The sequence below is a fragment of the Eschrichtius robustus genome, chromosome X (assembly GCF_028021215.1).
Source record: "Eschrichtius robustus isolate mEscRob2 chromosome X, mEscRob2.pri, whole genome shotgun sequence".
NCBI lineage: Eukaryota > Metazoa > Chordata > Mammalia > Artiodactyla > Eschrichtiidae > Eschrichtius > Eschrichtius robustus.
The window spans coordinates 119,546,781-119,574,393 of NC_090845.1; the positions used below are offsets into that span (position 1 = coordinate 119,546,781).

Here is a 27,613-nt window from a genome sequence, read left to right on the forward strand (position 1 = left end):
TTGTGCCAGTACCATAATGTCTTGATGACTGTAGCTTTGTAGTATAGTCTGAAGTCAGGGAGTCTGATTCCTCCAGCTCCATTTTTTTCCCTCAAGACTGCTTTGGCTATTCGGTGTCTTTTGTGTCTCCATACAAATTTTAAGATGATTTGTTCTAGCTCCGTAAAAAATGCCACTGGTAATTTGATAGGGATTGCATTGAATCTGTAGATTGCTTTGGGTAGTATACTCATTTTCACAATGTTGATTCTTCCAAGCCAAGAACATGGTATATCTCTCCATCTGTTGGTATCATCTTTAATTTCTTTCATCAGTGTCTAATAGTTTTCTGCATACAGGTCTTTTGTCTCCCTAGGTAGGTTTATTCCTAGGTATTTTATTCTTTTTGTTGCAATGGTAAATGGGAGTGTTTCCATAATTTCTCTTTCAGATTTTTCATCATTAGTGTATAGGAATGCAAGAGATTTCTGTGCATTAATTTTGTATCCTGCAACTTTACCATATTCATTAATTAGCTCTAGCAGTTTTCTGGTGGCAGTTTTAGGATTCTCTATGTATAGTATCATGTCATCCGCAAACAGTGACAGTTTTACTTCTTCTTTTCCAATTTGTATTCCTTTTATTTCTTTTTCTTCTCTGATTGCCGTGGCTAGGACTTCCAGAACTATGTTGAATAATACTGGTGAGAGTGGGCATCCTTGTCTCGTTCCTGATCTTAGAGGAAATGCTTTCAGTTTTTCGCCGTTGAGAATGATGTTTGCTGTGGGTTTGTCATATATGGCCTTTATTATGTTGAGGTAGGTTCCCTCTATGCCCACTTTCTGGAGAGTTTTTATCAGAAATGGGTGTTGAATTTTGTCAAAAGCTTTTTCTGCATCTATTGAGATGATCATATGGTTTTTATTCTTCAATTTGTTAATATGGTGTATCACATTGATTGATTTGCGTATACTGAAGAATCCTTGCATCCCTGGGATAAATCCCACTTGATCATGGCGTATGATCCTTTTAATGTGTTGTTGGATTCTGTTTGCTAGTGTTTTGTTGAGGATTTTTGCATCTATATTCATCAGTGATATTGGTCTGTAATTTTCTTTTTCTGTAGTGTCTTTGTCTGGTTTTGGTATCAGGGTGATGGTGGCCTCATAGAATGAGTTTGGGAGTGTTCCTTCCTCTGCAATTGTTTGGAAGAGTTTGAGAAGGATGGGTGTTAGCTCTTCTCTAAATGTTTGATAGAATTCACCTGTGAAGCCATCTGGTCCTGGACTTTTGTTTGTTGGAAGATTTTTAATCACAGTTTCAATTTCATTACTTGTGATTGGTCTGTCCATATTTTCTGTTTCTTCCTGGTTCAGTCTTGGAAGGTTATACCTTTCTACGAATTTGTCCATTTCTTCCAGGTTGTCCATTTTATTGGCATAAAGTTGCTTGTAGTAGTCTCTTAGGATGCTTTGTATTTCTGCGGTGTCTGTTGTAACTTCTCCTTTTTCATTTCTGATTTTATTGATTTGAGTCCTCTCCCTCTTTTTCTTGATGAGTCTGGCTAATGGCTTATCAATTTTGTTTATCTTCTCAAAGAACCAACTTTTAGTTCTATTGATCTTTGCTATTGTTTTCTTTGTTTCTATTTCATTTATTTCTGCTCTGATCTTTATGATTTCTTTCCTTCTGCTAACTTTGGGTTTTGTTTGTTCTTCTTTCTCTAGTTTCTTTAGGTGTAAGGTTAGATTGTTTACTTGAGATTTTTCTTGTTTCTTTAGGTAGGCTTGTCTAGCTATAAACTTCCCTCTTAGAACTGCTTTTGCTGCATCCCATAGGTTTTGGGTCGTCATGTTTTCATTGTCATTTGTCTCTAGGTATTTTTTTATTTCCTCTGATTTCTTCAGTGATCTCTTGGTTGTTTAGTAACGTATTGTTTAGCCTCCATGTGTTTGTCTTTTTTACGTTTTTTTCCCTGTAATTCATTTCTAATCTCATAGCGTTGTGGTCAGAAAAGATGCTTGATATGATTTCAATTTTCTTAAATTTACTGAGGCTTGATTTGTGACCCAAGATGTGATCTATCCTGGAGAATGTTCCGTGCGCACTTGAGAAGAACGTGTAATCTGCTGTTTTTGGATGGAATGTCCTATATCTATCAATTAAATCTATCTGGTCTATTGTGTCATTTAAAGCTTCTGTTTCCTTATTTATTTTCATTTTGGATGATCTGTCCATTGGTGTAAGTGAGGTGTTAAAGTCCCCCACTATTATTGTGTTACTGTCGATTTCCTCTTTTATAGCTGTTAGCAGTTGCCTTATGTATTGAGGTGCTCCTATGTTGGGTGCATATATATTTATAATTTTTATATCTTCTTCTTGGATTGATCCCTTGATCATTATGTAGTGTCCTTCCTTGTCTCTTGTAACATTCTTTATTTTAAAGTCTATTTTATCTGATATGAGTATAGCTACTCCAGCTTTCTTTTGATTTCCATTTGCATGGAATATCTTCTTCCATCCCCTCACTTTCAGTCTGTATGTGTCCCTAGGTCTGAAGTGGGTCTCTTGTAGACAGCATATATATGGGTCTTGTTTTTGTATCCATTCAGCCAGTCTGTGTCTTTTGGTTGGGGCATTTAATCCATTCACGTTTAAGGTAATTATCGATATGTATGTTCCTATGAACATTTTCTTAATTGTTTTGGGTTTGTTTTTGTAGGTCCTTTTCTTCTCTTGTGTTTCCCACTTAGAGAAGTTCCTTTAGCATTTGTTGTAGAGCTGGTTTGGTGGTGCTGAATTCTCTTAGCTTTTGCTTGTCTGTAAAGCTTTTGATTTCTCCATCAAATCTAAATGAGATCCTTGCCGGGTAGAGTAATCTTGGTTGTAGGTTCTTCCCTTTCATCACTTTAAGTATATCATGCCACTCCCTTCTGGCTTGCAGAGTTTCTGCTGAGAAATCAGCTGTTAACCTTATGGGAGTTCCCTTGTATGTTATTTGTCGTTTTTCCCTTGCTGCTTTCAATAATTTTTCTTTGTCTTTCATTTTTGCCACTTTGATTACTATGTGTCTCGGCGTGTTTCTCCTTGGGTTTATTCTGTATGGGACTCTCTGCGCTTCCTGGACTTGGGTGGTTATTTCCTTTCCCATGTTAGGGAAGTTTTCGACTATAATCTCTTCAAATATTTTCTCTGGTCCTTTCTCTCTCTCTTCTCCTTCTGGGACCCCTATAATGCGAATGTTGTTGCGTTTAATGTTGTCCCAGAGGTCTCTTAGGCTGTCTTCATTTCTTTTCATTCTTTTTTCTTTAGTCTGTTCCGCAGCAGTGAATTCCACCATTCTGTCTTCCAGGTCACTTATCCGTTCTTCTGCCTCAGTTATTCTGCTATTGATTCCTTCTAGTGTAGTTTTCATTTCAGTTATTGTATTGGTCATCTCTGTTTGTTTGTTCTTTAATTCTTCTAGGTCTTTGTTAATCATTTCTTGCATCTTCTCAATCTTTGCCTCCTTTCTTATTCCGAGGTCCTGGATCATCTTCACTATCGTTATTCTGAATTCTTTTTCTGGAAGGTTGCCTATCTCCACTTCATTTAGTTGTTTTTCTGGGGTTTTTTTCTTGTTCCTTCATCTGGTACATAGCCCTCTGCCTTTTCATCTTCTCTATCTTTCTGTAACTGTGGTTTTTGGTCCACAGGCTGCAGGATTGTAGTTTTTCTTGCTTCTGCTGTCTGCCCTCTGGTGGTTGAGGCTATCTAAGAGGCTTGATCGACAGGCGGATTCTTAACCACTGCGCCACCAGGAAGTCCCTTGGTTGAATCTTTTATGTATGTTAAATCGTGTTGCTTTCTTCATGAAAATCAAGCCAGTTGTGTCCTTTATATAATTAACACACTCCCTCCAATGCAAAACTTAAAGTAAGGGGATAGCTCATTTGTATGGCAGGGTCACACACCTGCCAGAGACCTACTCTATCCAAAATGAGCCATTGGTTTCCAGCTAGTCTGTCTCTAGAGGAAAATTCATTTTTCTCTAACTTTCAGAGCTCTTGTAACTTTCTGTCCTAGTACCTCCCGTGTTTATTAAAGACTTTCTCATATGCAAGAAGATGGCCAGAAGGAGTTTGGTTGGAAGCTGGTTCATGGGGATGTATTCAGACCTCCAAGAAGTGGAATGTTGCTGTCAGTTTTCCTGGGTCAAGAACACAAGTTTTGATTATGACATTTATTACTTTATGTGAGTAATCTCAGATCAATATGTGTCTTCTTCAACATTCTTAGTGAGCTGGTAACATATGTTAAACTTTGATTCATGTGTACAAAAGAACTTTGAAAATTCTACCCTAAAGTTTAAGGAAATGTGTGTTTTATAGTACTTACATTTCTTTCTTCTCAAATTAAGGATATGAGTCTGAATATGTTCCTATATCAAGGAACTTTCATAGCATCTTCAGTTTTGAATAATTTATTGTAATGTCCAATACACTTGTTCCTTGCTTTGCAAGGTAGGTGCGTTCTTGAATATCAGTATGTGGGTAGAATCATATTTTAAGTGAACTCAGGGAGTTATAATTCAAAGACTAGCATTTTGAAATGCTATGGCAAGCCTGAGTGCTGGTCTTTAAATGTATAAGCGCAATGGCATCGTTAGTAGGCTTACAGTGGCTGATGAACTCTGGCTGCCTTCATTTCTCAACTAAAAATGGAGTTTGTCAGTTTTTGATAACCAGAGTGCTGATTTTCACAAACAAAGCTGCTGTAAATAAATGGCTTATTAGCTGTTTCAGATGTCAGTGATAATTTCAAAATTTAGCTCTTAAGGTTATATTTTCCTGAGACCAAGTCTCACTGTGATTTTTCCCCCCTTACCTTGAATAAAAGGAAACAGAAGGAAATTTTTGTGGGAAAAATGATCTGCTGTTTATGCAGTGACTACTGGAGTAGGGAAGGGGAAGATCTTTTGTTTAATTTTGATTTAAACAGTGAGATTAAAGGCTAAATTGAAAACATATCATTTGCCTTGTATGGAAAATCAGACTTTTGCATTAAGAAAAAATTGTCAAAAAAATTAGCTAAGAGAATAACATCAAAGAATTTCCTTGTATGCTGTTTCATAAAAATATCTTCATAAGGTTGTCTTTATTATAAAGTCCTATGTGCTTTTGAGGCCATTACTGTCACTGGTTTGATATTTCTCTTTTGTGCCTTTAGTTCTGGCCTGTCTTGGTTTCCTTTCCCCTGCCAATCGAGGTGCTTTAATGACCAGTGCTATTCTGTTATGGGTCCTTCTGGGAACCTCTGCTGGATACGTATCTGCTAAGATGTATATGAGTAAGCATTGCAACTGTTATTATTCCAGTAAGTTGGTGTGTTAAATGTAGAAATTAAAAAGCTGTAAAATTCAAAATTCAAAAATTGCATGGGGAATTTTAGCTGACCTAGCAAAATGTAGTTGTGTGTTAGTTACTATAAAGTATTTGTAAAGTGGACTAAATCCAGTTGCTCCAGTAACTCTTCTGTCTTTTACTTCCTCAGCATTTAGAGGTATTAAGTGGAAGACAAATTTTTTGCTGACGGCACTACTGTGTCCTGGGTTAATATCTCACGTTCTCTTTTCTCTATGCCATTATACTCTTTCTTATACTTTTTTTTAAAATAAATTTATTTATTTATTTATTTATTTATTTTTGGCTGAGTTGGGTCTTTGTTGCTGCGCACGGGCTTTCTCTAGTTGCGGTGAGTGGGAGCTACTCTTTGTTGCGGTGCATGGGCTTCTCATTGCAGTGGCTTCTCTTGTTGCGGAGCGTGGGCTCTATGCGTGTGGGCTTCAGTAGTTGTGGCACGCGGGCTTCAGTAGTTGTGGCTCGCGGGCTCTAGAGCGCAGGCTCAGTACTTGTGGTGCACAGGCTTAGTTGCTCAACGGCATGTGGGATCTTCCTGGACCAGGGCTCGAACCCGTGTCCCCTCCATTGGCAGGCAGATTCTTAACCACTGTGCCACCAGGAAAGCCCCTTTCTTATACTTTATCTTGGAAAAATCATTTTACACGATAATGAAGAGTAGAAAGGAGTTGAGTGACCACTGTGTTTTCTGTGGCTGCAGCATTCTTTTTCTGGTGTATCTGCGTTCTTTTCATCTTTTTGTACATCTTAACCCCTAGTACAAAGAGATGGCGATGGTGCTGTGGTATTCAATTTTCAAAAATTAATTAATTAATTTTTGGCTGCGTTGGGTCTTAGTTGCTGCGTGCGGGCTTTCTCTAGTTGCTGCGAGAGGGGGCTACTCTTTGTTGCGGCGCGCAGGCTTCTCATTGTCGTGACTTCTCTTGTTGTGGAGCATGGGCTCTAGGCATGCAGGCTTCAGTAGTCATGGCACGTGGGCTCAGTAGTTGTGGCTCGCGGGCTCTAGAGCTCAGGCTCAGTAGTTGTGGCGCATGGGCTTAGTTGCTCCGTGGCATGTGTGATCTTCCCAGACCAGGGATCGAACCCGTGTCCCCTGCATTGGCAGGTGGATTCTTAACCACTGTGCCACCAGGAAAGCCCCTTTCTTATACTTTATCTTAGAAAAATCATTGTACATGATAATGAAGAGTAGAAAGGAGTTGAATGACCACTGTGTTTTCTGTGGCTGCAGCATTCTTTTTCTGGTGTATCTGCGTTCTTTTCATCTTTTTGTACATCTTAACCCCTAGTACAAAGAGATTGCGATGGTGCTGCGTTATTCCATTTTGATCTTTGTTTTTGAAGCAGGTTTCATAAATGCTCATCTCAGTTATGCATCTTGCCTTATATATCACGTTAGAGTGACAATTTATACACCACATTGTGTTATTCTCCTCGTCCTTGCCTTCAGTGATTATTTCTTCATGTCTCACCTAGTTACTGCAGTGTCATTAGTGACTACAGTCCCCAGGCACAGTCATGGTCAGAGTGGGAGTCGGGGTGGTGCTGCACAGTGGCCGTAATGGGAGTTCATCCAGTCCCCTAATTATAGAGATGTGGAATCAACGTGTTCAAGGTCACACAAGAAGTCAGTCATGAAGCCCAGGCTGTATATAACCAAACGCACCCCTTACATCCCGTCCAGTGCTCTTCCCATAATACCTCACTGATAAGGTGCTGACTTGCTTAAGGTTTTATCTCCAAATTCTTTAATACGTTTTGTCTTAGTCAGCTTGGGCTGCCATAACAAAATGCCATAGACTGAGTGGCTTAAACAACAGACATTTATTTTCTCACGGTTCTGGAGACTGGGAAGCCCAAGATCAGGGCATCAGCAGGGTTGGGTCCTGGTAAGCGCTCTCTTCCTGGTTGCTGCTAGCTGCCTTCTTGCTGTGTCCTCACATGGCAAAGGAAAAGAGAGAGAGAGAGCGAACTCTTTGGTGTCTCTCCTTATAAGGGCACTGATGCCATCATGAAGACCGCACCCTCATGACCTCATCTAAACCTTATCCCTCCCTAAAGGCGCCATTTCCAAATACCGTCACATTAGGGATTAGGGTTTCAACATATGAATTTTGGGGGACACAATTCAGTCCCTAACAAGTTTCATTAAAGAAAATTCTTTCCTTGATATGTTCTGAAGGACAAGTTTTTTTTTTTTTTTTTAAGGAAAAAGTAGTGGATTATATCTTAACTGTTATGTGGTACTTTAATTTTCTTTTGTTGTAAAATTCCCATGTCCTTGATGCTAGAGTGTGTCACAATAGTGGAAGTCCTATAATGAAACTTATACATAGTAAATTCAGTTATATTATGTACTAATTAGTGACAAAATGAGAGCAAATGCTCTGTGACTGAGTATAATGCCATAAACAATTCAATGCAGTGATAGATGATATATTCAGTAGACTCATAATCTTTTATCTACACGTGGCTTGTTTTCTCCTAAACTCCAGGGGAAAAGGTAATATCATTGAAAAGATTGAACATTATAAGTTTGCACATCAAATACATGTACCGCAGTTTTTGACTTATTTAAAATAAGGACAATGCACTCCCCTCCCCCTTACCACCTTGAATAGAGCCATCTGCTTTTTCTATAACTCTTTTCAAGGGAACTAGAATGGGTGGTCTTTCCTGAGGTGAATGCTTTAATATATTTATGTAAGAAAGCAATGTCCTTGACAATATTTCAGATATTTGTTGCTTCAAGTTCAAGACTCAGATGAATCTGAAATTGAATAACTTTGGCAACAAAGTGCCATTGTGCTAAAGTCATTATACTGGATTGTCATGCAAGGGATATTGCAAGCAAGAACTAGTCAATAAACCATGTACTATTCTCTTCATTATTTACTCATTCAACATATTTATTGTGTTTTTAAAAAATTTTGTCTTGTTTTTGTTTTTTACTATATTTAATGCATTATGCTAGGCACTGTAGAGGAAATAAATGTAAATCTCCACTGAAACTGCCTTCGTGGCTTCAGATGAATAATAATGGCCCATTTTTCATCAGACAGATGTTCCATCTTATTGTAAAAAGAAGTTACATCATTGAAATAGAAAATGTAAAAGAATTAGAATATGCTGTGTCACTAAGCTTGATTAGCTAAATTGAACAATTAATGTCTGAAAAGCATTAGCATTTGCAATGCACTATGAGCTGTTTTTATCATGTTTTCTATGGGATCAATTTTGAAGAATGTTTTACACAGAAAAATTTAAAAATTAAAGTAGGAATCCATAATAACATGGCTCAGTGTTACGTGGGCTATGAAATGATGCAGTGGCAAACCACTTTTGTGAAAATAAAAATTTTTTTTAATTTGAAAAGCAACTGTTAACAGTGGTTGTCTCCTGGGTGGCTGGGGGACAAGAGTGAGAAGGAGACTATTTATTTCATACTTATTTTTCACTTTTTCTCTGTTTCTTTTTACTTTTCACATTGTGTACCATATGCATGCATTACCTATTTTTAAATAATTTCATTATAAACAACAATAACAACAACTCATAACCATATTTTGAAGTGGAGAGGTAGCATTAGAGGCTACCGGCATAGGCTTTAGAGTCAGACACACACACACACACACACACACACACACACACGCACCCTATGCTCTATACACATAGGGGTCCATTTCCCAATTCTGCCCCTTTCTAATTAATGAGGCCTTGAGTAGGTTGTGAATAATGCTGCAATGAACATGGGAGTGCAGCTATCCCTTTGAGATCCTGTTTTCATTTCCTTTATATATATACCCAGAAGTGGGATGGCTGGATCATATGGTAATTCTATTTAAAAAATTTTGGGGAACCTCCATACTGTTTTCCTTGGTGCCTGTACCAATTTAGATTCCCACCAAGGGTGCACGAGGGTTCCTTTTTCTCCACATCCTCGCCAACACTTCTTATCTCTTGTCTTTTTGATGATAGCCATTCTGACAGGTGTGAGGTGATATCTCACTGTGGTTTTGATTTGCATTTCCCTGATGATTAGTGATGTTGAGCGTCTTTTCATGTGTCTGTTGGCCATCTGTATGTCTTCTTTGGAAAAGTGTGTATTCAGGTCCTCTGCCCATTTGTCAGTCAGATTGTTTTTTTGCTATTGAGTTGTGTGAGTTCTTTATATACTTTGGATATTAACTCCTTATCACATATATGATTTGCAAATATTTTCTCACATTCTGTAAGTGATTGTTTCTTTTGCTGTGCAGAAGGTTTTTAGTTAGATGTAGTTCTGCTTCTTAAGTTTTGCTTTTGTTGCTTGTGCTTTTGGTGTCATATCCAAAAAATTGTTGTGAAGACCAATGTCAAGGAGTTTTGACCCTATGTTTTCTTCTAGGAGTTTATGGTTTCAGGTCTTATGTTTAAGTCTTTAATCCATTTTGAGTTAATTTTTGTGAGTGGTATAAGATAGGGATCCAATTTTATTCTTCTGAATGTGGTTATTCAGTTTCTCAACATCACTTATCGATTTCTTGGCTCCCTTGTCAAATACTAGTTGACAATATATGCAGGGATTTATTTCTGGGCTCTTGATCCTGTTCTATTAGTCTGTGTGTCTATTTTTATATCAGTACCATACTATTTTGATTACCATAGCTTTGTAGTATAGTTTGAAATCAGGAAATGTGATGCCTCCAGTTTTCTTCTTCTCTCTCAAGATTGCTTTGGCTATTCGGGGTCTTTTGTAGTTCCATACAAATTTTACGGTTGCTCTTTCTATCTCTGTGAAAAATGCCATTGGAATTTTTCAGCTGCTAATCTACTAATCTAATTTCTGTCTCTATGGACTTGCCTCTTCTGGACATTTCATATAAATGGAATCATAAAAAGTGTGGCCTCTTGTGTCTGACTTCTTTCACTTAGCATAATGTTTTCAGAGTTCATCCATGTTATAGCATGTATCACTACTTCATTCCTTTTATGATTGAACAATATTCCATTGTATCAATATACCACTTTTTGTTTACCCATTCATAAGTTGATGGTCATTTGGGCTGTTTTCACCTTTTGGATAATATGAATAGTGTTGCTATGAACATTTGTATGTGATGTTTTGAGTGAAAATATGCTTCCAATTCTACTGGGTAGATACTGGGTATATACCTGGGAGTAGAATTACTGGGTCATATGGTCACTATGCTTACTATTTTGAGAGACCGCCAACCTATTTTCAAAAGTTGTTATACCATTTTACATTCCCACCAGCAATGTATGAGGGTTCCAATTTCTCTACACCCTCGTCAACACTTGTTACTGTTTTTGCTTATAGCCATCCTAATTGTTATGAAGTGATCTTTCATTGTAGTTTTAATTTACATTTTTTGATGACTAATGATATTAAGCATCTTTTCATGTGCTTATTTGTCATTTGCATATCTTCTTTAGAAATATGTCTATTCAAATCCTTTGCCCATTTTTAAATTGGATTATTTTTCTTTTTATTGTTGGATTGTAAGAGTTCTGTATATATTTTGGTTACTAGATGCTTATCAGGTGTATGACTTGTAAATATTTTCTTCCATTCTGTGAATTGTCATCTCAATTTCTTGATAGTGTTCTTTGAAGTGCAAAACTTTAAAATTTTGATGACATTCACTTTATTTACTTTTTCTTTGGTTGCTTGTGCTTTAGGTGTCATATTTAAGAAGCCTAATCTAAGGTCATTAAAATTTATGCTTATGTTTTCTTATAAAAGTCTTCTAGTTTTACATCTTAAATATAGGTCTTTGATCCATTTTGAGTTAATTTTTGTATATGTGTGAGGTAGGGATCTAACTTCATTCTTTTGTACATGGATATCCAGTTGTCCTGACATTATTTGTTGAAAAGACTCTTTTGCTCCAATTGATTTGTCTTGATTCCCTTATTGAAAATGAAGTGTCCATAAATCTGTGGGTTTATTTCTGAACTTTCACTCCTATTCCATTAGTCTATATGTCTATCCTTAGACCAGTACCCATAGTCTTTTCTTCTTTTTTTATAAATTTGTTGCTCCTTTTTGTGTACTTGTAATCTCTGAGATTATCTCTAACCTATTTATTTATTTATTTATTTTTGGCTGTGTTGGGTCTTAGTTGTGGCACGCGGGGTCTTTTGTTGTGGCATGCAGGCTCTTCATTGTGGCTCATGGGCTTCTCTCTAGTTGTGGCACGTGGGCTCCAGAGCACGTGGGCTCTGTAGTTGTGGCACGTGGGCTCAGTAGTTGCGGTGCATGGGCATAGATCCCGCGGCATGTGGGATCTTAGTCCCCTGACCAGCAATCGAACCCGCGTCCCCTGCATTGGAAGGTGGATTCTTAATCACTGGACCACCAGGAAATCCCACCCATAGTCTTGATTTTAGTCTGTAGCTTTTAATAAATTTTGAAATTAGGAAGTGGGAGTCCTCCAGCTTTGTTCTTTTTCAAGATTATTTTGGCTATTCTGGAACTTTGCATTTCCATATGAGTTTTAGGAAGTGCTTTTCAATTTCTTCAAAAAGCTGACTGGGATTTTGATAAGATTGCATGGAATCTGTAGATCAATTTGGGGGATATTGCCATCTTAACAATATTAAGTCTTCCAATTCATGAATACAGGATGTCTTTCCATTTATTTGGTCTTCTTTAATTCCTTTCAATTACATTATACTTTGTGTGATTTCAGATCTGTTAAATTTATTGAGACTTGTGTTATGGCCTAACATATGGTCTGTCCTGGAGAACGTTCCATGTACACTTGAGAAGAATGTGTATTCTGCTGTCAATGGGTGGAGTGTTCTATAGATGTCTGTTACGTCTAGGAGGTTTACAGTGTTGTTAAAGTCTTTCATTTTCTTGTTGATCTTCTATTTGTTCTATCCATTATTGAAAGTGTTTATTCAAGTCTCTAACTATCATTGTTGAATTGTCTGTTTCTTCCTTCAGTTCTGTCAGTTTTTGCTTCATATATTTTTGGGGCTCTGCTGTTAAGTACATATATGTTTATAATTGTTATATATTCTTGATAGATTGATACTTTTATTGTTATAAAAGTCCTTCTTTACCTCTCATAATGCTTTTTGTCTTAAAGTCTATTTTGTCTGTTAGAAGTATAGCCACTCTAGCTCTCTTTTGGTTACTGTTTGCATGATATATCTGTATACAGTTGACCCTAGAACAACATGGGGGCTAGGGGCCCTGACTGCCTACACAGTCGAAAATCTGTGTATAACTTTAGAGTCAGCCCTCTCTATCCACGATTCTGCATCCATGGATTCAACCAATAGCAGATTGTGTAGCACTGTAGCATGTATTTATTGGGAAAAAATCCATGTATGAGTGGACCCGTGCAGTTCAAACCCATTTTGTTCAAGTGTCAACTGTATGTAAAATCCTTTTACTTTCAATCTGTTTGTGTCTCTGAATCAAAATTGTGTCTCTTGTAGACATCATACATTTATTTGGATCATTTTTTGGGGGGTCCCTTTTGCCAACCTGTGCCTTTTAAATGGAATATTTCATCCATGTACATTTAATGAAATTATTGATAAGGTAGGATTTATATCTGATATATTGCTATTTTCTTTCTATAAATTTTAGGTCTTTTTTGTCCCTTCATTACTGCCCTCTATTGTGTTAAATAGATATTTTTAGTGTACTATTTTTATTCCCTTGTCCTTTCTTTTACTATTATTTTGAGTTTGTTCTTAGTGGTTACGTTATGGATTACAATTAATGTCTCAATTTATAGCAATCTAGTTCAGATTAGTACCAACTTAATTTTAATATTATTAAAGATATATGCTCGTATATAGCTCCTTTCCCTCCTCCCTCCTTTGTGCTGTTATTGTCATACAAATTCATCTTAATGCTTTGTATGCTCATCAACACAGATTTATAATTACTGCATTATGCAGCTGTCTTTTAAATCTGATAGGCAAAAAAGAAGTTTTAAATAATATTTACTAATATTATTTACTAATCTTATTACCTTTCTAATCTTAGGCTTCTTCATCTGCAGTATGGAAATAATAGTGTTATCTACTTCATATGGTTGTTATGAGGATTAAATGGGATAATGTATTAAAGCATTTGGAACAGTGCCTAGCACATAATAAGTGCTTAATAAATGGTAGCTGTGGTTATTAGCTACTGTCTTCTTCTATTACCATGCCTTTGTTCAAGCTATTCCATCTATTTGTAATCCCTTCATTCCAATTTTCCAATGCCAAATTTCTGTTCATTCTTTAATTTCTAGCTCAAATACTACCACTTTCATGTTTTGAAATTGTACAATGTCTATTACCATTATTACAACACTTAGCACAGTATTCCTTAGATTGGAGTTATTTGTGATATGTCTTATCTCTCATTTTACATTCCAAGACTCATGAGAGTGAGTACTATGTCTTATTCATTTCTGTATCTTTCACAGTGTGTAGTCCAGTGCCTTATATGAAGTATGAGTGCCTTATAGAGAGTAAGTGCTCAGTAAATGACTGAATCATGAATAATTTAAAATGCAAGACAGATTCAGTTTCCTAGTTCTGTTAGTAGAACTGAATGCAGTTTAAAAGCAATAAACCAGGCATGATACAAAGAACATGTTTCCCTCAAGAGGTTTAGGGGCTCTCTTAGATACATGAGAGAGAGAATCATAAGGTACTGGGATTCTTATTTCTTAGAATGTGGTAGGTTACCAGAGAATTTCAGTGCCTCGTGGTATATACATGGACAATGTAAAAATGGATTTGATATTGAGCTGCATGAGTTGCTTGTATGTTTTGGAGATTAATCCTTTGTCAGTTGCTTCATTTGCAAATATTTTCTCCCATTCTGAAGGTTGTCTTTTTGTCTTGTTTATGGTTTCCTTTGCTGTGCAAAAGCTTTTAAGTTTCATTAGGTCCCATTTGTTTATTTTTGTTTTTATTTCCATTTCTGTAGGAGGTGGGTCAAAAAGGATCTTGCTGTGACTTATGTCATAGAGTGTTCTGCCTATGTTTTCCTCTAAGAGTTTGATGGTGTCTGGCCTTACATTTAGGTCTTTAATCCATTTTGAGTTTATTTTTGTGTATGGTGTTAGAGAATGTTCTAATTTCATTCTTCTACATGTAGCTGTCCAGTTTTCCCAGCACCACTTATTGAAGAGGCTGTCTTTTCTCCACTGTATATTCTTGCCTCCTTTATCAAAGATAAGGTGACCATATGTGCGTGGGTTTATCTCTGGGCTTTCTATCCTGTTCCATTGATCTATATTTCTGTTTTTGTGCCAGTACCATACTGTCTTGATTACTGTAGCTTTGTAGTATAGTCTGAAGTCCGGGAGCCTGATTCCTCCAGCTCCATTTTTCTTTCTCAAGATTGCTTTGGCTATTCGGGGTCTTTTGTGTTTCCATACAAATTGTGACATCTTTTGTTCTACTTCTGTGACAAATGCCATTGGTAGTTTGATAGGGACTGCACTGAATCTGTAGATTGCTTTGGGTAGTAGAGTCATTTTCACAATGTTGAGTCTTCCAATCCAAGAACATGGTATATCTCTCCATCTATTTGTATCATCTTTAATTTCTTTCATCAGTGTCTTATAATTTTCTGCATAGAGGTCTTTTGTCTCCTTAGGTAGGTTTATTCCTAGATATTTTATTCTTTTTGTTGCAATGGTAAATGGGAGTGTTTTCTTAATTTCACTTTCAGATTTTTCATCATTAGTGTCTAGGAATGCAAGAGATTTCTGAGCATTAATTTTGTATCCTGCTACTTTACCAAATTCATTGATTAGCTCTAGTAGTTTTCTGGTAGCATCTTTAGGATTCTCTATGTATAGTATCATGTCATCTGCAAACAGTGACAGCTTTACTTCTTCTTTTCCGATTTGGATTCCTTTTATTTCTTTTTCTTCTCTGATTGCTGTGGCTAAAACTTCCAAAACTATGTTGAATAATAGTGGTGAGAGTGGGCAACGTTGTCTTGTTCCTGAACCCAATCCAAAAATGAGCAGAAGACCTAAATAGACATTTCTCCAAAGAAGATATACAGATTGCCAACAAACACATGGAAGAATGCTCAACGTCATTAATCATCAGAGAAATGCAAATCACAACTACAATGAGATATCATCTCACACCGGTCAGAATGGCCATCATCAAAAAATCTACAAACAATAAATGCTGGAGAGGGTGTGGAGAAAAGGGAACCCTCTTGCACTGTTGGTGGGAATGTAAATTGATACAGCCACTAGGGAGAACAGTATGGAGGTTCCTTAAAAAACTAAAAATAGAACTACTATACGACCCAGCAATCCCACTCCTGGGCGTATACCCTGAGAAAACCATAATTCAAAAAGAGTCATGTACCAAAATGTTCATTGCAGCTCTATTTACAACAGCCAGGACATGGAAGCAACCTAAGTGTCCATCAACAGATGAATGGATAAAGAAGATGTGGCACATATATACAATGCGATATTACTCAGCCATAAAAAGGAACGAAATGGAGGTATTTGTAGTGAGGTGGATGGACCTAGAGACTGTCATACAGAGTGAAGTAAGTCAGAAAGAGAAAAAGAAATACCATATGCTAACACATATATATGGAATCTAAAAAAAAGAAAAAAAATGGTCAGAAGAACCTAGGGGCAAGACGGGAATAAAGATGCAGGCCTACTAGAGAATGGACTTGAGGATATGGGGAGGGGGAGGGGTAAGCTAGCACAAAATGAGAGAGTGGCATGGACATATATACACTTAAACGTAAAATAGATAGCTAGTGGGAAGCAGCCGCATAGCACAGGGAGATCAGCTTGGTGCTTTGTGACCACCTAGAGGGGTGGGATAAGGAGGGTGGGAGGGAGGGAGATGCAAGAGGGAAGAGATATGGGGACATATGTATATGTATAACTGATTCACTTTGTTTTAAAGCAGAAACTAACACACCATTATAAAGCAATTATACTCCAATAAAGATGTTAAAAAAAATGGATTTGAATTTAAATGGAGAAGCAGTTAAACTAATGAACATATGCTTCCTAAGAGAAATTGAAGAAAGTAAAATTATTTATTTATTTTTTAAAATAAATTTATTTATATATTTTTGGCTGCGTTTGGTCTTTGTTGCTGCACGTGGGCTTTCTCTCTAGTTGTGGTGAGTGGGGACTACTCTTTGTTGCGGTGCACGGGCTTCTCATTGCGGTGGCTTCTCTTGTTGCAGAGCACGGGCTCTAGGCGTGCAGGCTTCAGTAGTTGTGGCATGCAGACTCAGTAGTTGTGGCTCGTGTGCTCTAGAGCACAGGCTCAGTAGTTGTGGCGCATGGGCTTAGTTGCTCCGCGGCATGTGGGATCTTCCTGGAGCAGGGTTCGAACCCATGTCCTCTGTATTGGCAGGCGGATTCTTAACCACTGCGCCACCAGGGAAGTCCCTAAAATTATTAAATGATGTCCTTTTCCTGCATGTAACCCCTAAAGCAGTAGGTAGAAAAGGGAACGAGTCAGCAGAGGTTGATTGGCATGTACTCAAATTTTAAAATTAGAAGAAGAAAGTTTTAATTCCAGCACTCAGTATTAGGTGAGTGACCTTGGATAAGTCCTATAACCTTTCTGATTGTCCATTTCCTTGCTTGTAATGCTTGTGTCACAGAGTCATTTAGAGAAGTAAATGAACTAATGGATTGTGAAATTGTTTTGTGAGCTACAAAGCATTTTTGGTCACTCTTTTCTTTTGTGTTCCTACTGTTCTATGTCTGTCATCTTCTATAGCATTTCCTATGTTGTAATTTATTTGTTTATCTCTGTCTCCCACTAGACTGAGCTTTTTCAGAGCAAGGATTTTTGTTTTATTTATCTTGGAACACCAGGGCCTAACACATAGGTACTCAATAAATGTTTAATGAATGTGTGAATAAATGTTTCGAGTAGGAGGTGGACCTAGGTTACCTTTTAAGTTTCCTTTTAGTTTTGCTGTTTAAGATTCCATGAAAAGGTCTAGAAATAATTAGAGATTGACAAAGGAATTCATACTTAGAATATAAAAACATGAAATTGAAGGACAGTTACAGAATCGTTAAACACATATCAACATTCTAGAGTGTATTTTCAAAAGGGAAATTGTTGAGATGGGTTAATTGAGTTTATGTATAAGAAGGGAGTTTATGATTTGTCAAGTGAGAAGTAATTTTTCTGGCCATAGAAAGATAACAGCTGAAATGAATCTCTCCAAAGCTAGGAAATGTGGCAGAGGAATATCGTGGCTAAACAAATTCATTAGAGCAGAAAGGTATTAAAAAACATTTTAAGAAGTATGGTTAAGTCATGGGAAACTAGACTCCCTTATTGAGATGCCTGAAACTGATGAGACATAAGGTGGAGCTTTTGTTGTTGTATATATTGTTGTTTGAAAGGACTGTAAACTACATCTCCAACAGGAGCAAAGTATGAATAGATATGTCTACTGAAATAAAGTGTTGATAGACAGAAGAGACCGTGAACACAAGGAGGAAAGGTGGAGTAGAAGTAGTAAAATGAAAGAACAAATGACTGAAGTTGGTTTAGAAAGGACCAAATCACTTATAATGAGAGAGGGGGAAGCATCCAAAGCAGTGATCCTAAGTAAGAAATTGAAAAAAGATCGTAAATATGAAGGCAGCCTTAAAATCCTAAAATTAGAATGGACCTTGAGAGAATTTACAACTGAAGAATGAAACCAGAGATTCTCTAAACAGTAGACCTCAAAGCCTAACCTGGTTCAGCATGAAGTGGCTGTCACCACATTCCCTGGCTCTGATCTTTGACAAAATGTTTGGGGGAGGAGAAGATAGATGTGATTGGTCAAGTTGATTCCTACCATAGAGACTTTATTATAGCACAGTGGAATGGAGAAAGCTTGCTCTTGAAAAAGTCACACACATCTGATTAAGAATCCCAGCTCTACCTCTTATCAGCTGTTCAATCTTCAGCAGATTACTTAATATTCCTAAAAGACATTCAGAAAGAACTCTGTCTATCCACATAACTTATGTTTTTCATATACCTGGGTTGATCATTAATTTTCCTCTTTTTTTTTCCTGTTCTTCATTTCTTTCTTTCTTTTTTTAAACACTGCTTTCTAAGACATTTTGTCAGCTTTATCTTCCAACCCTTTTATTAAGGTTTAAATTCCTCTTGTCATTTTTTAAAGATTGAAGTATAGTTGATTTACAGTGTTGTGTTAATTTCAGGTGTACAGCACAGTGATTCAGTTATACATACATACATACATACATATATATATATATATATTCTTTTTCAGATTCTTTTCCATATAGGTTATTACAAAATATTGAGTATAGTTCCCTGTGTTATGCAGTAGGTCCTTGTTGGTTATCTATTTTATATATAGTAGTGTGTGTATGTTAATCCCAAACTCCTGATTTATCCCCACCCCCTTCCCCTTTGGTAACCATAAGTTTGTTTTCTATGTCTGTGAGTCTCTTTCTGTTTTGTAAATAAGTTCATTTGTATTTTTTTTTAGATTCCACATATAAGCACCTATTGTCATATTTTTAATTCCTAAGACCTCTTCTATTTTCTCAAAAGTCCTTTAAAATTTCCTCTTCTTGTCTCATGGCTGCAAAGTCTTCTTTAATTTCTCTGAGGATCATAGATTTTCTTGGTAAACTTTTCTTCTGAGCTTCAGGGATCTTCTCTAAGGGACTAGCCCTCCCGTCTTCTGTGGAGGTCTTCAAGGGGAGTTGTTTGGCTCTGCAGGTCTATCAGCGTCTCAGGCTGACTTTCAACCAGTCCTCCGGGTGTTAGCCAGTCGTTCACCCCTACTTGTAGAGGTACCTGGCACTACAAATTCCTGAACCTTTTTGGAGCTCTGTGGTATAAAATTTTTTTAAAAAAATATTTATTTATTTATTTTTGGCTGCGTCGGGTCTTCATTGCAGCGCACGGGATTTTTCGTTGAGGCACACGGGCTTAGTTGCCCCGCAGCATGTGGGATCTTAGTTCCCTGACCAGGGATCAAACCCGTGTCCTCAGCATTGGGAGGTAGATTCTTAACCACTGGGCCACGAGGGAAGTCCCTTGTGGTATAAATTGAGTTGCCTCTCAGCTTTCCCTACTGATGACTTCGGATACAGGTTCCCACTTTCTACTAACTTGGTTACTATTTGTCTGTCTGCTATCTGGTTTCCAAAATTTGCTGTTAATGTCTTCTCCCCTGTATCCCCCATCCTTTTGTATTTATGCCTTTTAAAAATTCCTTTGCTATAATTTTATCAGGGTTTTGAGGAAGGAGCAGAGCTAAATGTGTGAGTTCAATCTGCCATCTTTAACCCAAAGTCTTTTAATTCTTCATGTCTTTTGTATCCTTCAGGTCTTTTATATCCATCCTTTACATTTTAACCATCACCACATTGTACAGATTCTTAACACTTTAGACTCCTTGCCTCTAGTATCTCCTCCCTTAGGTTTGTCCTTCGAAATGCTGTAGATTCACCTTCCTGGAAAACTGCGCTGTGTACCTCACAGCTTTGAGTGTAAAAACCCTTCAGTTGCTTCCTGATGCTGACAGGATAAAGCCTACATTCCTTAACCTGACTTTCAAAGCCTTCCACAGTCTAGCCTCTGCCCACCTTTTCAGCCTCATCTTTTAGGCTTTCAGAAACACTCACATCCATGCCCACCCACAGCCATACTCAGCTTGTAGCTGTGATCAAACTTGTCTGGCACACATACAAGCACAGTAGCTGGGCTTGCCTGGGGGTTTATCCAGTAGACTTAGGGGTTGACCTGCTGATTTTGAATGACTAATTTAAAACTCTGTTTTATTTTTTTTGGAAAATTTAAATTATTTTATTATAAAAATTTATACAAAATAAACCATAAACACAATAGTGAAAAATAAAATTTAAACAGAGTTAAGCCAGTCCATAAAACATTTCAAATGAAAAAGTAATAACAAAAACCTTATCAGCTCATTTGAAATTATTCATCTTTAGATATATGATGCTTTATTTCCTAGACTTAAAATAGTGATCTCATTATACTTAGTTAGGCTGTGAAATATTAAATAATATTTTAAAAAGACAAACAGATTCTTAAACTCAAGGATTAACAAATACTTGCAAAGTGATCACCAAAATCTTTGTGTATTTGTTAACAAAATTGTAAATCCAGAATACAAAACCTACTTGAAACAATCTAGCCAAATACCAGATTACTTAAATGAGAGTCGGTTTCTGAGATGGTATCAAGAGAAAATTAAAGTCTTATTTACTTACAAGGTTGTGTACACAAATAGGTTTTTGTCAATATACTTTTTATTTATCTTTTATTAAGTATAGTTGAATTACAGTGTTGTGTTAATTACTGCTGTACAGCAAAATGACTCAGTTATACGTATATACATTCTTTTTCATATTCTTTTCCATTATGGTTTATCACAGGATATTGAATATAGTTCCCTGTGCTATACAGTAGGACCTAGCTGTTTATCCATCCTATATATACCAGTTTGCATATGCTAATTCCAAACTCCCACTCCTACTCTTTCCCACATCCCTCCCCCTTGGCAAGTATATTTTTTAAAAGCAAATCAAACTGGCCACCATTCCTGAAAACGCCTCCTACACTATGCTGGAATTTAAAAGAACTTTTAATAACTTCAAGCCCTATCTGCACTACATCTGAGGCAGCCTTTAAGATTTCTTTACCTCCTGTACTGAAGGCCAAGAAAAAGAAACTGAAAATATCTGCATGATAGTAAAAATTTTTTCCCCATTAGTTAGAGCTATTAATAGAAATTGTAAGGCAGAATCTTTGTTAGGAAGGCTCTGAAGAAAATAAAGATGTGTGTAAGATAATTTTTAATGAACTTTCTTACAGGAAATATTTGTAAAACTCTTTGTTTAAATGAATACTTGTCTGACTTGAGCCTTCTAATAGTCCATTTCAGTCTAGGATTCTAAAATCTTTTTTTTTTAATTAATTAATTTATTTTATTTATTTTTTGGCTGTGTTGAGTCTTCATTGCTGCACACAGGCTTTCTCTAGTTGCGGCGAGCGGGGGCTACTCTTCGTTGTGGTGCACGGGCTTCTCTCATTGCGATGGCTTTTCTTGTTGCAGAGCACAGGCTCTAGGCATGCGGGCTTCAGTAGTTGTGGCTCGTGGGCTCTAGAGCGCAGGCTCAGTAGTTGTGGTGCACGGGCTTAGTTCCTCCGCGGCATGTGGGGTCTTCCTGGACCAGGGCTCGAACCCGTGTCCCCTGCATTGGCAGGTGGATTCTTAACCACCGCACCACCAGGGAAGTCCCCTAAAATCTGTTTTTAATATATGTATTTTCTTAATTGTGTTCACTATATTGCATATTGAGTTTTTCGGTAGTATATTATTCTGCACCTTATTTATTTTCTGCTAGACTCTTGAGCTGCAAAGATGAGTGGAATGTAGAAATTATGTCCTATAATAAACTGCTATCTTATTATATGGTATTGAGTTTAAGCTCCAGCTCAATGACTGGGTTTATACAGTGTGATTTAATATTCTTCTAGGGTTTAACCTAGTAATTTGTGATATCCTTCCCACCAAAAGAGTGTTCTGACATTCACATCAAGTATATTTATAACATTTTCCTGAAATCATAACGTTTTCTGATGACTTTTCTCCTCTAGTATCGTCTTTGCTGACCTCTTCATCATGAATCTAATTCTTTGGGTGGAAGGGTCATCAGCTGCCATCTCCTTTGGTACCCTGATAGGTATCCTCACAATGTCGTTTGGAATTTCAGTACCACTAACATTTTTGGGTGCATACATTGGAAGCAAGAAAAAGGTAAACTTTAAAAATACTTCTTTTGACCATTGAGTGATGTCTGAAATAATACCTCCATGTGTATAGACTATACATGGAATGGAAGATGTACCATTGGAGAAAATGACAAAGAATAATCATTTAGGGATAAAAGACTTTTACAAATTGTAAATGACAGACAGTAACACTTTAAAAGGCATTCTTTAATGTATTTCTCATTTTATGGGTTGTTTATATTTCCCTCTCTCTCTGATGGGCACAATTAAAAGGATATATTGTAGGAAGGCTGACTTTAAGAAAGTCAGAAAAATAATAAGATTATATAGTTGGGGGAAGAAAGCCAAGATACAATCCAAGAAATGAGGCTGTTCAGTTTACAGATTTTTTTCTTTTCCATTATGGTTTATCCCAGGATATTGCATGTAGTTCCCTGTGCTATACAGTAGGACCTTGCTGTTTAACCATTCTATATGTAATAGTTTTCATCTACTAATCCAGTTTACAGATCTGAAGTTAGCCTATTCCACGTATAGGGAAAAGGAGCAGTATACCAAAAAGACTAAATGAGGTCACACTGCAAAAGGGTTGTATTTTAAAGATATAGCATGAGTTTGCAGGGGAGAAATCAGAAAAGACAAAACAGGAGGTGGAGTTCCACAGAGAGCAGAAAAAGAAAATTTTCTGAAAGCTATTGACAAAGTTTCAGAGGCAAATTATTAAACAAATTCTAAGAGAGAACTTTTGGACATCATATATTATTTCATATTGCAATAGTCACTAGTGAGTTTTGTCTAATCTCTCCCTTGAAATTTGTAAGAAAAGATAAACATCCTTATTGTTTAGCTGTGTCCTATCTAGTATGCTGGCCGCTAGACACCTGTGCCTTTTGAGTACTTGGAATGTGGCTAGTCTGAATTATGTGCTGTAAGTGTAAAATACACACTGGTTTTCAACCACTTAGAACAACAACAAGAGGAATACAAAATATCTGATTAATAATTTTTATATTGATCACAAATTTAAATGATAGTATTTGGACATGTTAGATAATTAGATCAGATAAAATATACTAATACATTAATTTTACCTGTTTTTTTTTTTTTTACTTTTTAAAATGCAGCTACTAAAAAATTTGATACTGCATTTGTGGCTTGCATCATAGTATTTCTGTTGCACAGCATTGGTCTAGCCTCTGCCCACATAACTGCTCTTGGAAATATTCAGATTCAAGATTGTGTATTTTGATGGTATCTGTATAAATTTACTTCACTTTTGTTTCATTCTGATTTTCATTTCATTTATTTTCGAGCAGTTTAGGTATCCAGTTCGCACAAACCAGGTTCCCCGTCAGATTCCTCAACAGACTTTCATTAGAAAACCACTTTTTGGCCTCATCATCAGTGACATTTTACCTTTTGGCTGTATTTTTATTCAACTCTTTTGCATTCTAAACAGTATTTGGTGAGTATTGTATCTTCATAATCTCAAAAATATTAAATGTTAATAAATTAATTTTTTTATATGTCAAAGAGGTTAAATTCTGGTATGGTAAAACTTTATTTGCTACCCTGTTTTATCCAGGAAATAGCAATCTGACCTGAGGGAATTTCCTAGGAAACTAAGACTTAATTCACAAAATTTTAAAGCTACTTTTGGATGGAAATGTCTATAAAGATTTCCTTTTTGGAAATTAATAACCTCTTTTTAAGCCTTTCCAGGTGACTTAGAAAAGTTGGTCTCAAACTGTGCTTCTTTGAGACTTTGCAAGGGGTGGGATGGGGGTGTCCCTTGGAGGGAGGTGCGTAAAGATGGGAAGGGGCAGCTCTGATTTGTATCCGTTTTCCATACTGGCCTTCCATGCAAGATTTCATTTAGAGTTTCTCTGCTAAAAATAATTTGAAGACCACTGATTTTGGGTCTTCATCTGTACTGAGCTATAAGTAATAGTTTTCTATCTTCCTTTCTGTCAACTGTTAGTTGTGATGTCAGATGCCTTTTCCTTATAACTTTCCTCTTTTTATCTACTACTTTTAATCTGTTGTAATTTAAGAAGTCTAATAACCAAGATAGTTAGAAATGCATGTGAAGTAAGAACAGGTACTCTCTGATTAAAGTGCCACAGCTTTAGTGCCCCTGCTTTGTGACAGCTATTTCAGTTGCTCCAAGTCCCTTTTTTTCTTACTTCCTGATTCTTGACAGCATTTTGGTTTCGGGAGCTGGCCAAGTGGGGTGTTACTGTGGAAGGATTTGTGGAGAGGGGGCAAAGGCACCATAAAATAAAACAAGATAAGATAAAATAAAATAAATAAAATGCAGTCGCCAACTGTGTGTGTTTATAACACTTTTGTCCCAAAGGAATCTTCTGGACAAAACTTTGAAGTCCTTGGAAATTAGGCTTAATCACGTACATTAATTGCTCACCTTTTAAACAGCATTGTGTCAAAGTTGTTTAAAAGATAAGCAATAAAATCTGTTACCTTGTCAGCAACTAAATATTTAACATGCTGCTAAATAGATTATAGTAACCAAATTTTCCAGATGTTTTTGATGGAAAAGTAACTTTAAAGCGAAACTGAAAGGTTCTTTAGATGAATTAATTTTAAAAAGTTTTTTTTAACTTTTTACTTTATATTGGAGTAGAGTTGATTAACAATGTTGCGATAGTTTCAGGTGTACAGCAAAGTGATTCAGTTATATGTATACATGTATCTATTCTTTTTCAAGTTCTTTTCCCATTTAGGTTGTTACAGAGTATTGAGCAGAGTTTCCTGTGTTATGCAGTAGGTCCTTGTTGGTTATCCATCTTAAATACAGCAGTGTGTACATGTCAATACCATATTCCCTAACTATCCCTTTCCCCCCACCCTTCCCCCCGGTAACCATAAGTTCGTTCTCTAATAGATGAATTAATTTTTGTTTCAATGAGAAACAGCACGCTTGTTGTGTACAACTTTGTATATATTTATTAACTCTAGAGATGATTCTCCCCAACCTCCATCCTTCATCTTCACCCCCAGGTGTATATCTTACATGAGGTTTTAAAATGGGATATTGATCGGTTCACCAGTTTCTTCTTCTCTTCAGAAGGCTTTTAAAAATGTATATTTCTTATCCCAATTTAGTCAGCTCGCTCTATAATAATGAAAGAAATTACTTCATTCCTTCGAAGTTTGACCTAAATGTAATTCACACATAGATATTTTTAAAGATGCATGTTTGAAAGTATATTTAATAGAATTATGTGTGTCATGCTATAAAGACCTATTTGGGGAAGCTACCTGTCAACAGACCTCCAAAGGCAAAATGGCGTGTGAGTCTGTGGTTTTCTGTTGTATAATGTAGTCGCTGGTATTTATGGCATTTACAACCTTCCATTTCTAAAGAGAAAGCATGTTTTTAAATGTGTGTAGAGAAAATTGATGGGTCTCAAGTGAAAACTAAATTATAGGATCAGAGAAATATGGGTAAGTAGCAACACTGATTCTGATGAGAGAGGATATGGCCAAACTCTGAAGCTGTGTAGGTAAGGGAATATATATGTGTATATATATATGTGTGTGTGTATATATGTGTGTGTGTATATATATATATATATATATATATATATATATATATGTATATATATATATATATATACACACATATATATTCGATACTACATGGATACTACATGGATTTGATGATACTGCACGGATAGATGAAGGTTTGGAATGAAAAGCTCAAGGTGAGAAAAGTGTGTGACAGTTTACTGTATAGAGTTGGACGGATCTTTCTGTGTGTATCGTTAAGTTAAAGGTTATTTTAAAGCTGTCGTTTTTCTTTTCAGGTCTCATCAGATGTACTTCATGTTTGGCTTCCTTTTCTTACTCTTTATAATTCTCCTGATTACTTGTTCAGAAGCTGCCGTTTTGCTGTGTTATTTTCATTTGTGTACTGAGGTAAAGACATAGGAAACTAATGCATCTGAAGCTTTGTAAACTTGCATTATTGGAATTAGAGGTGTGTGTTGAGAAAGGAATTGAAATAAATGTTAACCGCATGGTTTCTATAACCTGGGATCACTTTTATATTGTGCTTTTCTAGTGACACGTTTTAATTTTGATGCAGCTATCAAGTTAATGCTACTTTGATGGAAAGTTTTCAACAGAAAGCAATTTCTCTCTGGCTAGTTACTATAATTGCTGCGTAATATTCAGTTAACATAGAAAAATATAGGGAACTGATTTGATAGTTTAGACATATAAAAGATCTGGTTCGATGATGTTTTCTTTTTAACAATTAAAATTTTCTTGCAGCTTAGGCCAGGATTGCATCTTATGGGTTTGAGATTGCTGCTAAAGGCCCTTTCTCTTTCATTTCGTTGCCTTTCGGTTACCATGGGCATAAATAATTCTTTTTACCCCATGCCATCCCCAATTTTTCCCTGATGTCATTTTGGATGACTAAGCTGGTGGTGAACATGTTTTCTTTTCTTTTTTTTTTTAAAGTTAATTAATTAATTAATTAATTTTTGGCTGTGTTGGGTCTTCGTTGCTGTGCACGGCCTTTCTCTAGTTGCGGCAAGCGGGGGCTACTCTTTGTTGTGATGCACGGGCTTCCCATGGCGGTGGCTTCTCTTGTTGCAGAGCACGGACCCTAGGTACGCAGGCTTCAGTAGTTGTGGCACGTGGGCTCAGTGGTTGTGGTTCACGGGCTCTAGAGCACAGGCTCAGTAGTTGTGGCGCACAGGCTTAGTTGCTCCGTGGCATGTGGGATCTCCCCGGACCAGGACTTGAACCCATGTCCCCTGCATTGGCAGGTGGATTCTTAACCCCTGTGCCACCAGGGAAGTCCCTGAACATGTTTTCTTAAATCCCCTAAATCCCTCTTATTTTGGTAGTTTAATGTGACTCTCTAAAGGTGACAAGAGAGTTTAGGGAATGATTATTATATACATGATGTCTTAGAGCATTTTTTTCTTGAGCTATAAGAATAAAGATAAAAAATATATAATTATGTATATATTATACTTAGCTACTCATTCATTCTGTGGTACATTTTGTCATAGAAAATCTGCAACAGTCATTAATGAAACATACATTAATAGACATATAATGTGTATATTTTTATTCCTTAGAAAATGTTTTGGGGGCCCCCAAGACCACCCACATGTTTGGTGACTCACTAGAAGGACTCAAGGGACTCAGGGTATAGATGTCTTCTTGGCTAGGGTTTGTTACAGCAAAAGGATACACAACAGGATCAGCAAGGGAAAAAGACACAGGTGGAGCCTGGAAAAAAGTCCATGTGCAGTCTTCCTATGCTTTCTCTCTCTCATGAGGGGACACACGAAGCATGCTCCTTTCTCCAGCAGTAAAAAAATGCAGGAATATATGTGCAACGTGTCTGCCCAGGGAAGCCCATTCGAGACTCAGCATCCAAGGTTCTTATCGCGAGCTAG

The 27,613-nt window shown here is 36.7% G+C and overlaps 1 protein-coding gene across 1 annotated transcript in view; it reads left to right on the plus strand.

Moving 5' to 3' along the window:
- The window catches only part of LOC137756440 (transmembrane 9 superfamily member 2-like), a 109,340-nt gene that overhangs the window by 55,359 nt on the left and 26,368 nt on the right, over window positions 1-27,613 (plus strand). The window contains 7 exon segments of the mRNA XM_068532696.1: window positions 4,086-4,175; window positions 4,178-4,213; window positions 5,188-5,307; window positions 5,512-5,569; window positions 22,035-22,194; window positions 23,486-23,634; window positions 26,000-26,111. Of these exon segments, the coding sequence (XP_068388797.1) occupies window positions 4,086-4,175; window positions 4,178-4,213; window positions 5,188-5,307; window positions 5,512-5,569; window positions 22,035-22,194; window positions 23,486-23,634; window positions 26,000-26,111 (725 nt within the window).